Raw genomic sequence first — 14,474 nt, forward strand, 5'->3', positions numbered from 1 at the left:
GTGATACCATAAAGATGTTTCCACATGTAAGTTTTTATTTTCTCAATAACTTGTTAAAGTACTTCATTAAGGCATCATATTCCCAAAGAAAATGCTCCAATTATTATAATAGTTCTCATTTTTGTAAGTGAGAGCAAAACAAAACTCAATATTATTATACATCTGCATGTCCCCAGGGATTTCCATTGCGCTGCTCCTGATTCATGCCTGGGGGTGGTGAGAGGAGGAGGAGGAGGCAAATCAAGCGGGGAGTAATTTTCTAGGATACATTTACATTTAAGAAACTTAACATTGTAGCTTGCTGCTGCTGCTGGCATAATTAATGATCATTTCCTCGCCCTCAAAGAACTCATTGAGCTGTGTCTGAATGCAGAACGCAGGAAGTAACAGCCCCTATTATGTTATAAAGGTCAATTTGCTGACATTTCCTGAAAATAAAGCCCGATGGCCTGGGCGGAAACACGGAATTGGTGGCGTGGCAGGACAGGGAGGGGAGGGGGATGAGATAAAGTCCAGGCTGCAGCCAGCCTGTGCAAGGACTGGGAGGGAAAAGGAAATGACAAACATCTGGCTCTGATATTTCTGTGCAATGCTCTGGAGCCGAAGTGTGAACTCTGCTGACAATCCTTCAGTGCGTGGTGCAGAGGGAACATTTAGAATACACTTCTGAAGTATATTTAAATCAGCTCTCACGCCTAAAAACCAGCAGTGAGGGATGACTTTGATTGTATTAAATCTATGATTAGGTAACACAGCTGAAAAAGTCATCTTTCAGCTTACCTAAAATAGGCTGTGCCCGGCAGCGAGGCCAGAGGGGCCGCCAGGATGATCTGAGGGATGGAGAACTTCTCCTGTGAGGAAAGGCTGGGAGAACTGGGGTTGTTCAGTCTGGAAAAGAGAAGTTTTGGGGTGACTTAATTGTGGCCTTCCAGTGCCTGAAGGGGCCAACAAAGATAGAGGCCCTTTTAAACAAACTGATTACAAGGGCCTGGAGTGACAGGACATGGAGAATGGCTTTGAACTGGCAGAAGGCAGGGTTAGATGGAATTTTGAGAAGAAATTCATCCCTGTGAGGGTGCCCAGAGAAGCTGTGGCTGCCCCTGGATCCCTGGAAGTGTCACACAGGCTGGAGGGGCTTGGAGTAATCTGGGATAGGGGAAGGTGTCCCTGCTCATGGCAGGGGGTTGGAAATAAATTATCTTTAGGATTCCTTCCAACCCAAACCATTCTGATTCTGTGATTCCTTGATCCTTCCCATAGCCATTAATATCCAACCTGAAATCCCCAGATAAAGCCCAGCGATTAAATTTGTCTTTTTTAACTTTACTATTAAATTTTGCAGATCGTTAAATTAAAACCAAATTAATATTCCTGGGAACAATCACTTCCCTACCTCTGTCTCTGGTGCTGTGTGAAACCTCAGGGGATTACGGAGCTGCAGCGAGTCATTGTCACTTGTTACTTGGTGGCAGAAGGAAATGGGACATCTCACAGTAATAGATTTAAATCTTTTAATGCTGCTTTGGCACAGTCCAGGAGGCTCAGCAAGGGCAAGTCTTTTATTAATAGAACCTCTTGAAATGCTCCTTTTCACCCACGGAGTAGCTGGCACAGTTAAAGATCCTCGTTTAAAACCCTCAGCGTGGTTACAGTCTGGGCACGCTAATGCAGTAAAAGTCATCTCAAATCACATGTTAAGGACGTGATTCATCCAGATCTGCCCAAATTAAGGCAGGAGTGGCAAGTGCAGCTGCCAGCACTGTCACCAGATCTCAGCTCTGTCAGGCCCACGTTACTCCCTAAAACATCTGTGTTTGGGAGGATTTCTTGTTAACAAATCCTTAACAGAGAAAAAGCGAAAATGTTGGGTTTTGCTTGGTTTGGGACAGCCTTTACCCCATTACAGTGACTGTAATGGGAGTTCTCATGTTTTAATGTATTATTATCAACAAAAATATGTGTATAATTTGGTACTTCAAGGGTGGCTCTGAATTGACAGAGTTGAGATGACAGAACTTCTTAAAAAACAAATTGTACTGATATTTTTAAGGTGTCTTAAAGCAATCCCTTGCATGAGAAATGTGAGGAATGTGCCACTGCAAACTCCAACGTTGTATTCACAAGGCTTTTCTATTTTTTCTGTTGCAAGCTATTATGGGGGGGGAAAATGAAGTTTTTTATAAAGCCATGTGTACAAGTTCAGAACATAACTAAAGCTTGTCAAGGAGCATAAGCATTTCTGAAAAAAGGTGACCTGATTTGGAATTAAAATGTGGTGTCAATGCAAATCCAGAAGTTGGGCTGTGTGCAGTATCTGCTCTTACTCCTGAAGCTGCCAGAACTGTGCCATTCACATGGCAATTACACACCTTTCCCCCTCCCCCCCCCCTTTTTATCCACTTCTTGTATATTTGCTGAAAAAAAATAGATCCTTCCTGCAAAAATTAGCAGATTGCATCCAACCCTTCGTAGGGGTAAATTTGATTTGTGTTCCCTGTTTATTTTCAGCCACTTTTGTCTGCTCCTCTTTTTGGCAAAGGCCTGCCTGGTTCTTGGCCCAGTGTGCTGCTACATAAAGCTTTCCTGAAGCCTTGGTAAGGTTTGTACTGCTGAGGTTTCTTTAATGTAATCTTCTGGTTAAAAGCCTTCAGCTCTTGCAATCTATGATTATTATTTTATATATATATATATCCCACTCACAACCTAGAGAAAATAATAATGGCATCTAGGAGCTCGCTGGAAGTGGATTTTTAGATAATAAATCTTTTCTCAAGTTAAATGGTTCTTACCAAAGGGTTTGGTAGAATAAAACTGAAAGAGGGTGGATTTGGGTTAGGTGTTAGGGAAAAGTTCTTTATGCAGAAGGCGGGGAGGCTCTGGCACAGGGAAGCTGAGGCTGCCCCATGATCCCTGGAAGTGTCCAAGGCCAGGATGGACACTGGGGCTTGGAGCAGCCTGGGATAGGGGAAGGTGTCCCTGCAGTTCCAGTGCTCTGCCACCCTCCATGGAAAGAAGCTCTTCCTCATGTTGAGGTGAAACCTCTTGTGTTTTAGTTTATGGCCATTCCTCTTCATCCTGTCACTGGGCACCACCAAAAAGAGCCTGGCACCATCCTTCTGGCACCCCTTGGAGATGTTTGTACAGATCTATGAGATCCCTTCTCAGCCTTCTCATCTGCAAACAGCTCCCACAGTCTCTCCTTGGAAGAGAGATGCTCCAGAGCCTTCATTGTGTCCGTTCTTTCTGCTGGACTCTCTCCAGGAGCTCCTTCCCTCCCGTCCTGAGGAGCTCAGAGCTGCACACAGCACTCCAGATGTGCCAGGGCAGCATCACCTCGGAGCCACCATCGGTGCCACAGTCAGTGACTGCATGGGTGACACCATGGGTGTCCCATCAGTGTCCCATCAGTGCCACTCTCGGTGTCCCATCAGTGTCCCATCAGTGTCCCATCAGTGTCCCCCGCATGTCCCGGCCCCGCTCGGGGCATTTCCGCGCCCCCTCGGCCCCGCCGTGTCCTCTGCTCCCATTGGCCGCTCCCGCTCGCCGTCGGGGCGCAGCAGCCAATGGGTGCGCGGCGCGGCTGCGCGACAGCCAATGGCGTGCGGTCTTTCACCAGGGCCCGCCCTCCGAGCGGCGGCCCGGCGGGGTCGGCGCGGGGCGGGGGTGGCGCGGCGCTGGAGCGGCGGGAGCGGCCATGAAGGTGAGGGGGGGGGATCCCTGAAGGTGAGGGCTTCGGCCAGCCTGGGAGGCGCTTCTCCCTCTGCCAGGAAGGGAGAAGGAGGAAGGGGACAAACCGGGGAGGGTGACGGGGCCGGGAGTCCAGCGGGATGTCCGGGCCGGGCCGCCCCTCCCGGCTCGCCTCAGGCCGCGGCCGCCGTCCCGCCCCGCTCTGAGGGGCGGCCGGGCCGGCACCGCCGAGCTGAGGGCCCCGCGCTGAGTCAGCAGCCGGGCAGGGCGGGCCGCGTCCGTGAGGGGCTCACCGGGGGCTCCCGGAGCCCCGGGCGTTCCCCTGAGGCGCCGCGTCGCGTCCGGGGCTGTTGCGCCGTCCCGGAAAAGCTCTGCTCGGTCCAAGGGTGGGTGTAAAGAGGAAGTTTCAGTTAAAATGATTAAAAATAAATCGCTCCCGCCGCTCTCCTGTCGTTCTGCGGCTTTGGTTGCACACCCGGCTTGCACAGGTGTGTCAGGAGCAGCAGGTGAAATCCTCGTCAGGTAACTAAAAAGCCTTAAAGCTGAAAACAACAGCAGAGAAGTTGGAACCCAGGATTTTGCTCTTATGAGATGCACATGAGGTATGGAGAGGGAGGATACCGATGCCAACTTGTTCGTGGAAGTGGAGACTGATGGTTTTGGTGCAGAAATTTGGAATGTTTTGATTAATTCTCAAAGGAGGTTTTTTTTTTTTTGTTGCAGTATGTTTACTTTGTGTGTTGTGTTGGTGCTTTTCAGCACGGTGCCATTTCTTTTACAGAGCTATATGGGGAGTCTAGACACCGTAATTCAATTATCAGTTAATGACCTGAGGGCACAGAAGGAGTCCACAGGTGACGTAGGTTAGGGAGAAAATTAATGCCCACGTAGCCCTACCTTTCACCTTAAGTGAATGGTTGGCAGCAAGATAAAGAGATTTTCTGTTTGATATGAACTACTTCCGTGCGTCCAAAATGGGTAGCAAAAAGTTCCTAAAAATATATGTGTTTGGTGTTGACAGTGATGTCTGAACAGTTGTTACAGGCTCTGGAATAAAATCAGTCTAAGAAGCAGGTGTTAAAGTCTCAGGCCAGGGTTGTGGTTTCAAATGTCTCATGTCCTTTTAGTCATTGTGTGTTCTGCTGCCGCTGTGACCCCCTGCACAGGCCATAGTTTTGTAATAAAGGAAGTTGAATTTTGACAGATCCTTTTGGTTCGTTATTTTATTTTTCTGCTATTTATATGTGGCTGCTTTGAGATATTTTAGATACATAATTGGCTCCTCAGCTTTGAAGAATAGGTGATGAACGAGAGGAATGGTTGTGTTTTGGCTTTCTCTTAAGATGAGAGGAAGTACTTTTCAGAAGTTCCAAGTTTTAAAACTCAGAGCTCTGCTGTCATTGGTTTTCAGGATGTATTTCTGGAAAGTTAGTTCCTCTCGCCTAATAAACCAGGATAATTATGTTTTGTCCAGGGAAAATTAATATTAATGCATTTCCACAGTGCTTAAAATGGAGAAGTATAAAACAAGCTTTGGTTTGAGGCTGGGCTGTGAGTGCCCTGGAGGTCAGGGAAGGGCCGCTGGAGTTCATCCCCCTGCAGCAAGCTGAGGAAGATCTCCTGTGCCTGGGGTGCCCAGGGCACGGAGGGTTCTTGTTTCACTAGGATGAATTCTGCTGTTGAAATATCCATAATGATGAGTGGATTTAACAGATGAGAGGATTTAATTAGAATGTATATTTGATGTTTTAACTGAAGCTCTTGTTCTTACCTTTTGTGCTCTGTGGTTTGAAAGGAAATGTTCTGGCCTATCCCCAGTTATTCTGGCATTAAGTTCCCACAAATTTAAGAGGATTGTATTCAGGGCAAATGTGCAACTTCATCTAGAAATTAGTTATTGTAGTTACTACAAGAATTAAAGCACCATGATACACAGCTGAAGTGCAAGTTCTGGTTGGCTGGGGCTTTACAACAAGAATTAAAAGTCTCAAAAGCAATTATTTTTTGTCTTGGTGCTTTGGAAAAAAAAAAATAAAAAATATGCTGCCCTGGAATGAAAAAGAGAACGGCTGTTAAAGAAAAAAGTATGAAAAAATCATTGCGTTTAAAGGAAGTTCTATCCCTCAGCTGGAGAACCTGATGTGATTCTGTTTGTCCCTGTGTTTTTTCTAGCAGGTCTCAGGGAGCCACCTGATAGTGATTAAACTTATGACCTGCCCAACTTGGAGTCCAAATTCCACCTTTAAGTAGAATATGAACTTTTGGTAGATAATCCAGTGCTAAAGGCTTCCAGGGACAAAAAATAGCACTTTGTTTATGTGTTCAGAATTTCCAGTGTTTTAAGATTATGTGACACAAAATTGAAATACAATCAATAGAAAATAAGTAGATTTATTTTAATTTTGTTAGACATTTTGTAAAGTAACAAAACAAGAAGGTTCAGGGAGATCTTGAAAAATGTTTTCTTCTCAGTGAAACCGGACTGTAATTATCTTCTATCAAAGGTTGGTTTTCAAATTTGAAAACCAGGAATATTATTTTAGAGAGAGTTTTGTTGTGAGTCATGCAAGAGCTGGATGAGTTGTGGAGCAGCTCCTGCAGGGACAGTTGTGCATTAATCATGAGAAGTTGCTCTTTGTGCCTGTCACCTTTGTGCCTGTCACCGTTCTGGGGTTTGGCCCTCACCTATTGACTGGGCTGTCAGTCACTCCTTCCTTGCTCCACTGTTGCATCACTCCTCAAATCCCTGACTTTTTGTGGGGAATTCTGTAGAAGAGGAGTTGTGAGTGTGAGCTCTTTGTGCCTGCGTTGGCCTCTCGGAGGCAAATCTTTCCCACTTTGGATTTCAGCTGGGAGTGGAGCTGGTCTGTCGCAGCCGTGAGCCTGCTGGGATCCTGGAGCTCTGGGCGTTGGCACCACATGCTCCTGGGATGATGACAGATGGAGTGAAGTAGCTCCTCGGCAGCAAGGCACATCTGATGTGGGCTTTCAGATACTGATTTTCTGCCTTTGCTCTGTGATGTTTTCAGGCGGGAGCTACTTCCATGTGGGCTTCCTGCTGCGGGTTGCTGAATGAAGTCATGGGGACGGGAGCAGTGCGTGGCCAGCAGGCTGGCTTTGGGGGAGGTGCTGGCCCCTTCAGGTTTACACCAAGCACAGGATTCTCAGCATATCCAGCTCCTGCTGCAGCTGGCACCAACATCGTCTGCAAAGCCTGTGGACTTTCCTTTTCTGTTTTCAGGAAAAAAGTGAGTATATTTCCTATTGCACTGTATTTTTGCCCCTCTGAACTCATCTGTGGCATACTTGGAAATCTGTGTGTGTTTCTCAGAAACCTGAGGTGGATATAGGCAGGGAGGGAGGAAGTGCCTTATTCTGAGGCCACAGGAAATTACTGTCAACCAGGATTAGAAGTTAGTGACTCTGATGTTCATTAGTCAGTGACATGTTGGGTCTGGGCTGGCCTGAAAATTAATGGACTCTTGATTTGTAAGATACATGGTAGCTTCAAAATCTTAAACAGTAAAGCAAATCTGGTTTTGAAGATGGCACCAAACGGTGGTTGAGTACTGAAGTGAACAAACTGGGTGATGGAAAAGTTAAAAATTCACAAAACAGTATTAGAGCTCCTTTCTGGAAGTTCTCGTGCAGTTCTGGTTGTTTACAGACCAGCTTTAGTTCTGCTCCATGCTGTTGTGCTCCAACAGCCTCTTTCTTCCTTGGGAGGGAGTTTGGGGGGTTAATGCAGATAAATAAAACTGAGATTGTTCGTATTTTATTATTTCTGTGTGTCACAACTGTCCAGGATTGTTATTTTGTCCCCTCAGTGCCCTAATCCTCTGCAGCTCTTTGAGATAATCATGAAACCTCTTCTCTCAGCTTGTGGGGTGTTTTTCCCTTCCAACATGTCCTGTTCACATGGCAGGGCTTTGTTGAATGAAGTGTTGCATAGGGACATTTCTGAAGCTGATATTAATTTACTATAATCCTGGAAACATTGAGCAGTTTGGGTTTGTTCACAGCAGCTGGAATGCTGACAGTCTTGCCTATTCCAGCTTTTGTGTATTGTGAGTCCTTTCAACAAAGCTCTCTTCAGAAGTGACATCTGGGCTTTGGGAGTATTTCCCTCCCATGTGATTCATCACATGCAAGGCCTACTTTGAGTTCTTGGTAATCAGCTGAGGAAGCAGTAGGTTCTCTAAAGTTTGGGGTTATACTGTTGTTCTACACATGTGAAAGGAGCAGTGACAGTATATTCAGAAGTATTTTAACAGACCATAAAATTGGTTTTAGTTTCCTTTGTTGTCTAAACTACAAATTAATTACTTTATTTATTTGTTTATTCATAATACTTTTCACCAAAACCTCAAATCAGCTTCAGTAGTGCCAAAAGAGCAAGGGACTCTCTTGGTACACTTGCAAAATAGGCAGGGCAGTTTTCTGTATTTAAATAATAAAAATTATGTCTGTCACAACTGACAGTGGAAGAGCTAATAGTAAATTCTGTAACCTGGAGAAGGAAGAGCAGGGCCTGGATTTGCTTCCAGTACCCAGAGCTGAATGGTTCCCTCCTTTCCCCTCAGCACGTGTGTTGTGACTGCAAAAAGGATTTTTGCTCAGTTTGTTCAGTCTTACAAGAGAATCTCAGAAGATGTTCCACTTGTCACTTGCTGCAAGAAACGGCCTTCCAGCGCCCTCAGCTAATGAGATTGAAAGTGAAGGATCTGCGTCAGTACCTGATCCTCAGAAACATCCCCACGGACACCTGCAGGGAGAAGGAGGACCTGGTGAACCTGGTGCTGGACCACCATGGCTCGGGGGAGGACATGGACGCTGGCAGCTTGCGTTCGTCACGGTCACAGACTTCCAGCTTTTTTACCCATCCCTTTTCCACGTCTGTATCCATGTCAAACCCAGGAGAACTTGCTAACAGAAGGGGAAGCACAGGAAGTGGAACACCTTCACGGGTACAGTGATTAACATGTTTTATGCAATAGCATTATTGTTTTTTTAATAGTTATGTATCAATAAAACACCAATTGATACAGTTTGTAGGGACAGGAAAAATGCTGTTTGTACCCTGTACCTGAAAGCTGGAGATAATTAGCAAAGATTCCTAGTTCATGTCAGAAGTGACTTAAACCTGGAATTGTTAGTAGCAATTGGAACTTCAAAATGTCATTTTGTTGTGACCTGTGATCACCTTGGTAGGAAGGAAAGTGTTTTATAAGGGAATAGCATGGTTTTTTATCCTGATGAGTTTCATTTTGTATGCAGGGACAAATGGAAACATCTGTAAATAACGAAGAAGAAGAAAGTGCAGAAGAGCAGGTGAGATATGAACTATCCAAAGAATAGATTTTTGGCATGTGATACCATAAAGTGTTTTAGATGTCTGCCAACATTTGGCCTCATGCTGTGGGTTCTTCCAGAGTTTGCTGTGTCTAGCAATGAATGTCTGCACACACTGGCTTCAGAAACAATTAAACTTTAGCCAGGCTGCTGCAGCTTCACGTGCTCCAGCTGTGGTGCTCTGAACTAACCAAGACAGCTCAAACCACACAACTGATGTGTTTCAGACCCCGGGACTGGCCAGGAAGAGAGCGAGGGCGTCCCTGTCTGATATTTCCAGTCTGGAAGACATTGAAGGCATGAGTGTGCGGCACCTGAAGGAAATCCTCGCCTGCAATTTTGTCAACTACTCAGGATGCTGTGAAAAATGGGAACTTGTGGAAAAAGTGAGCAGACTGTACAGAGAGAACAAGGAGAACCACAAGACACGTAGGTTTATACTTTATTTCTGCTTTCTTTAGAATACCGAGTTTCTGGTTTCCGGTTTCTGGTTTGGTTCTGCCAGTGGAAGAACTCGGTATCTGAACTCAGTATATTCTGCTGGAACACCTGGAAAATGTGTTTTAGCAATGCAGGGTGTCCCTAGAGTAGCTGAACGTGGCTGTTGGGATTAAATAAAGCATTCCAGGATTGTGCTGGTTTTTTGAGACTTTCTTCCAAAGCTTGGAGAGCTCAGCTTTCATGGTGAAGGTAAAATTGCACAACCAAGAACTGGTTCCTTTGAGAACTGAAACTTGGCACCTCCACGTGCTTTGTTGGTTTCACAGGGCATTAGCCAGAGCTGCTCTGTAGCTGTGCAGATCAGGGCTGTTATTGCAGAATTAAAATCTACAGTGACAAAAGTCCAAGTGCTTTGGTCTCAGTCCACATTTTCATAAGGTGATTCTGTGGCTGCAGCTCAGTAGCTGCTGTTCTGCCCTCTGGTCCATGGAGCAGTTGGAATCTTTCACTTGGGTAATTTGTCCTCAGACCAATTCTTGCTCACGCAAAACTTGGGGGGAAAAAACCTAGAGCTTAAGGTTTATTTTTTTCACCATGATCTGCATGATCTGATGGAATGTTCAGTTATTGATGGGGATGGTGACTATTTGCAATTAAACTTGAAAGGTTTTGTTCACTTCTGCCACCTTTATGGCCTACTTAAGGCTTCCACTTCTTAGTCTGCTGTATTATTATTGTGTTTAATCTTCTGAGGAAAGTGTTCTGCCAAACAGTGAGCTCTGAGATGGAAAACCAACATGCTCTGAATTTTAATCCAGCATGTTATTTCGTAGTCATTACATTCAGAATTGAAAATAGTTTCTTGAGTTTAAAGAATGAAGCCAAATATTGGATGTTCACTTGAGGGGCTTTCTAGTTCTTATTTCATTGCTTATTTTTGGTGGAATACAGATGAATTCATAGCTGGGGGTTAAAAGAGTTTGTGTGAGGGGGTGGAGCACGGCTAGGCTGGAACTGCCCTGGTTCTGCAGGGCCCAGAGCTGTGACCTCCCTCTCTGTTGGTTTCCAGAGGGGGAGAGGATGCAGCTGAACGAGGACGATGACAACCTGTGCCGGATCTGCATGGACGCCGTGATCGACTGCGTGCTGCTGGAGTGTGGCCACATGGTCACCTGCACCAAGTGCGGCAAGAGGATGAGTGAGTGCCCCATCTGCCGCCAGTACGTTGTGCGGGCCGTGCACGTCTTCAAATCCTAAGGCAGCCCTGCCCTGAGTGCCCATGGCAGGATTCCTGTGGGCAAGATTCCTGTGGGCAGGAATGCTGGGCCCTGGGGTGCACGGCAGCGTTGTCATTTTGATTAAACTCGGCCTTTTCAACGTCAAGATGTCCAAGTTGGTGAAAGGTTTTTCAAGCAGCTCCTGCAGCACAGGGCTGGGCAGGCCCAGGTGCTGCCCCACTGACCTTACTGCCCCACAGATTGCTGGAGTCAAACTGTTTACAGCAGTTCTTGCTCTCTTCTGAAGAATCTCACCTGTCCTTACGCATTCAGCACTCGGCAAGTGGTCAGCAAACACCTCTGCTTGAGCCTATTAGCCTGTGGTGTTCTCTAGTGCATTAGAAGCAATGAATATATCAGTTGATTATTCAGCTTTTCCCTAACGATAGAATGTATCTGTTCCGACAGCCTGGCTCCTGCTGTTGTCGGACACAGCTTAGGCAGCACTGCCATGAACTGTTCCTGCACAGAAGCCCTTAAGCAATCTTGCTTTATGCTGATTGCTCCCTCTGAATGTCTGTCATGACACGTGTGCTGTCTTGGCTGTTCTTTCTGTGTACCAAACAGTCCATCACTTTGCAGGGCTCAAGGGCTGCACTGGGCTCTGCCTGGTGGGCTCCAAAAACCAGTTACTAAGTGGTTTTTAGTTTAGGAATAAACTATTTTTTTAAGAAGGGGTACGATAGTAAAACATGTTAATGTGGTCCTTAATCCGCTCATGCCTGTTGTAACTATTAATCTGTGATGATTGTACTCCATGTGCCGACAGCCTGATGTTACTGTGAGTCCTGGTCAGGGCACCACCTCCTTGCTGCTAACGTGGAATGTACGGCGTTACTAACCTTAACTGGGGAGGGGGAAACAGGAGCAGGGCTGGTTTTTGTTTAAAATCTCCTGTTCAGACTTTCAGCCAAAGCCAAGTCACCCAAACCAGCTTCCCAGGGGCTGCTGAGGGCCCTGTCTTGATGCCAGCCCTGGGCCCAGGGTCAGACTGAGCTTTGTGCCATGAGCTGGGATCCAGGTTCTCTTGCAGCAGGAATTGCTCCTGGGTCCCTGCAGGATGTGTGTGAGCAATGACCTGTGAAAGGGAGCAGCAAGAGGAGCTTGTGCTGGGGGTGAGAACAGGATCCCTGTGACCAAGCATGGACACAACTGTGATTGGTGAAGTTCATTGTAAAAAAGAGGTGAGGAAGGACCATGTGTGTCCAGTTGTTCTTTAAGCTGAGTTGATTTTAAAAGGTACAGTTTCTCCTTTGATCCCCCATGTGGCAGCAAAGTTCCCAAGCCAAGGCTCTGCTTGGCTGAGGGAGTAGGACCTGAGAACTAGACCTGTGCTGCACTGGCACCTGCTCTTACATTTGTGAACTGTTAAGCTGGCTTGGAAGGGAGAAAGCAGCTCCTCCTCACAAAACACAGCTCCAAGCTCTACTGGGTATTTTTCAGAAGGGAGCAAACCTCTCAATGGCTTTATTTTTTAGAAATAACTTTTTAATGGTACTTAATTCCTGGAGTCTGTCCAGAGGGGAGGCTAATGAAGATAGACATGCCCTTGGTGTTATTTCCATGCTGCTCATTAGCCACTCGAGCTTAATAAAGATGGGTGATGGGCTCTCTCAGCCTCTGTCTCTTTTCTTACCCAGCCCTGGCAGTGCTGGGGGTTACTCAGCTCCAGTTTTAATGTTCTCAAGCTGTCAATGCTCCTGGAGCCTGCCTGGGCAGATCCCTGCTGGAGGAATGGAGAGGTGGATGTAACAATGGCCAGCAAAATACTCAGAGTCCTGGACCAGAGCTCCCTGCAGGCACCCCCCCTCACCCACAGAAACACGCAGAGCCAGCACCTGTTTTTGTACAATTGTTTATACAAATTCAACAAAGGTAAAACTGCATCAGGAAGGTCTACGAAAACAACACCGTACAACAATGGCACTTATGAATGCAGAATTTTACAATCAGGAAATAACCATGTTATAAACCTTAAATGAGAACTCAACTCACACTTCAAAGAAAGAGAGACTACGTTTGACCATTTATTCTACTGCTGGACTCACTGTATAAATTAATTTTATATTGAGTACAAGAGCTCATGCTACAGAGTGAAACCCTCCTATGTGCAAAAGCTGAAATTGGAATTTTTTTAAAATTTTGAGAAAAAGGTGATTTCTATACAGATAAAAGTGTTTTACTTCAACTATAATTTACACCTTATTTCCACAACATGCTTATGTCACTTCTGAAGTATACAAAGCAGGATATAAACTTCCATTAAAACATGCTTTAAGTTGAAAGTATGAACCTACTTTTCCTGACCTGGGCACGTTTGTAGATAGATACTGCCTACGAAGTATAGGTTAAGTTCTCGCCTACCATAAGTAAAGATAAAAATTGGCAATCAAAACCAAAACACTGGTAATGCATTCAAACATTGCATAAATAATTTTTAAACAATTTTTGTACAAAAATAGTTCTGCATAATGTAAGATGTAACAAAACAAAACGTGTTAAGAAGGCAGAAATGCAGTGCGTGGTCCACTTAAATGACACCAACTTTTTTTTTTTTCTTGTTTTAAGAAATGAAAAGCAGAAATCAAATTTACACTACCAAGCACATGCTGTGGTACTTTAAATAACAGTATTTCTTGGAGCTCAGTCCTCTTCCAGGGTGTGAACAATTATCATCGGTAACAGTCGCCTTATGAATTTGCATAAGAGCCAGTGCAGGACATCCCAGGTGGACTGAATTAGTGGCACAAGTTGAAATTCTTAACATGGGTAGTTTCACGTTGTTCTCTCCTCAACAAGAGTTGTAAAATCCAATCACGGCATTTTCTGATATTCCAAGTTCCCAATTGAAAATAAAATCCCTACGTGTTCTTAGTCCCTTCCCCCCCTCGCCCCAGTATTTACACGAGTCCTTTAACTAACTCAGTTTTTGCAGAAGTTTTTCTTCCACCTGCCCAAACTGGACACTTACGGACATCTCCGCTATGAACTGCTCACAGCCCTCCTTCGTCACCTGCTTGCAGTACCTCAGGTCGATCTGGCAGATGTTCCCACAACGTTTGAAGTAGGACAGGCACTGGTCAGTGACCTTATTGCAGTCTGGGGAGAGCAGAGGGCAGGAATTGAACACTGATTTTTTTTCCCCAGCACAAGGAATCCCCACCAGCTCCAGCCCCATCCCCAGCAGAGGAATCCCTGCCAGCTCCATCACCCATCCCCTTCCCCCAGCTGTTGTGCAACCCATGGGATCAAGCCAGGCAGCCCAGAGGTGCAGAGCAGCGGCGCTGGAAAATGCCCTGGGAGGATGAGCATGGATACAACACCTCTGTGGCAGCTGCAGAGCCATTTCCAGCATGTCCAGCTGCTGCCAGGGACTGACACCAGGAGCAGGGCAGGGGCTGCAGAGGTCAAAGCCCCTCCCAGCTCTGAAGCCCTGGCCAATTCCCTCCCCCACATCCCGTACCTGATAAATTAATTTCTGTTAACGAATCCCGCGTGGTGGTTCCGACGGCGGTCAGCAGGTTAATAGACTGATCTGTCACGTGGTTACAGTAACTGAGATTGAGTTTGGAGAGCAGGGGCATGTGCCTGATGATCAGCCGCAGCGAAGCATCCGTGATATCCAGCCCGGCCAGGCGCAGCTCCACGATGTTCCGTAGCTTGCTCCGGTTGTCGATCTGGCCTGCAAAGCAGAGGCAGCAGGTCACGCCCACGAGC

At 46.0% G+C, this 14,474-nt stretch overlaps 2 protein-coding genes across 6 annotated transcripts in view; one reads left to right on the forward strand and one right to left on the reverse strand.

Annotated features, from left to right (window-relative positions):
• Positions 1 to 3,619: 3,619 nt before the first annotated feature.
• RNF34 (ring finger protein 34) lies at positions 3,620 to 12,374 on the forward strand. 2 transcript variants are annotated; one of them, XM_015643707.3, is made up of 6 exons: positions 3,620 to 3,700; positions 6,717 to 6,935; positions 8,271 to 8,654; positions 8,965 to 9,018; positions 9,267 to 9,468; positions 10,550 to 12,374. In XM_015643707.3, the coding sequence occupies exons 1-6, from the start codon at positions 3,695 to 3,697 to the stop codon at positions 10,735 to 10,737; spliced, it is 1,053 nt and encodes a 350-aa protein (XP_015499193.1). In that variant the 5' UTR covers positions 3,620 to 3,694; the 3' UTR covers positions 10,738 to 12,374. The 2 variants fall into 2 exon arrangements, with proteins under 2 accessions (XP_015499193.1, XP_015499194.1); XM_015643708.3 differs by lacking the exon at positions 3,620 to 3,700 and adding an exon at positions 4,181 to 4,289.
• Positions 12,375 to 12,596: 222 nt separating this feature from the next.
• KDM2B (lysine demethylase 2B) overlaps positions 12,597 to 14,474 on the reverse strand; it is a 106,001-nt gene continuing 104,123 nt past the window's right edge. For all 4 annotated transcript variants that reach the window (XM_015643703.2, XM_015643702.2, XM_015643704.1 and 1 more), the window contains 2 exons: positions 14,221 to 14,439; positions 12,597 to 13,856 (listed from right to left, as the gene is read on the reverse strand). In XM_015643703.2, coding sequence (XP_015499189.1) covers positions 13,675 to 13,856; positions 14,221 to 14,439 — 401 coding nt within the window. In that variant the 3' untranslated portion in view covers positions 12,597 to 13,674. The remainder of the gene's footprint in view (positions 13,857 to 14,220; positions 14,440 to 14,474) is intronic.

This window comes from Parus major, chromosome 15 (genome assembly GCF_001522545.3).
Source record: "Parus major isolate Abel chromosome 15, Parus_major1.1, whole genome shotgun sequence".
Lineage (NCBI taxonomy): Eukaryota > Metazoa > Chordata > Aves > Passeriformes > Paridae > Parus > Parus major.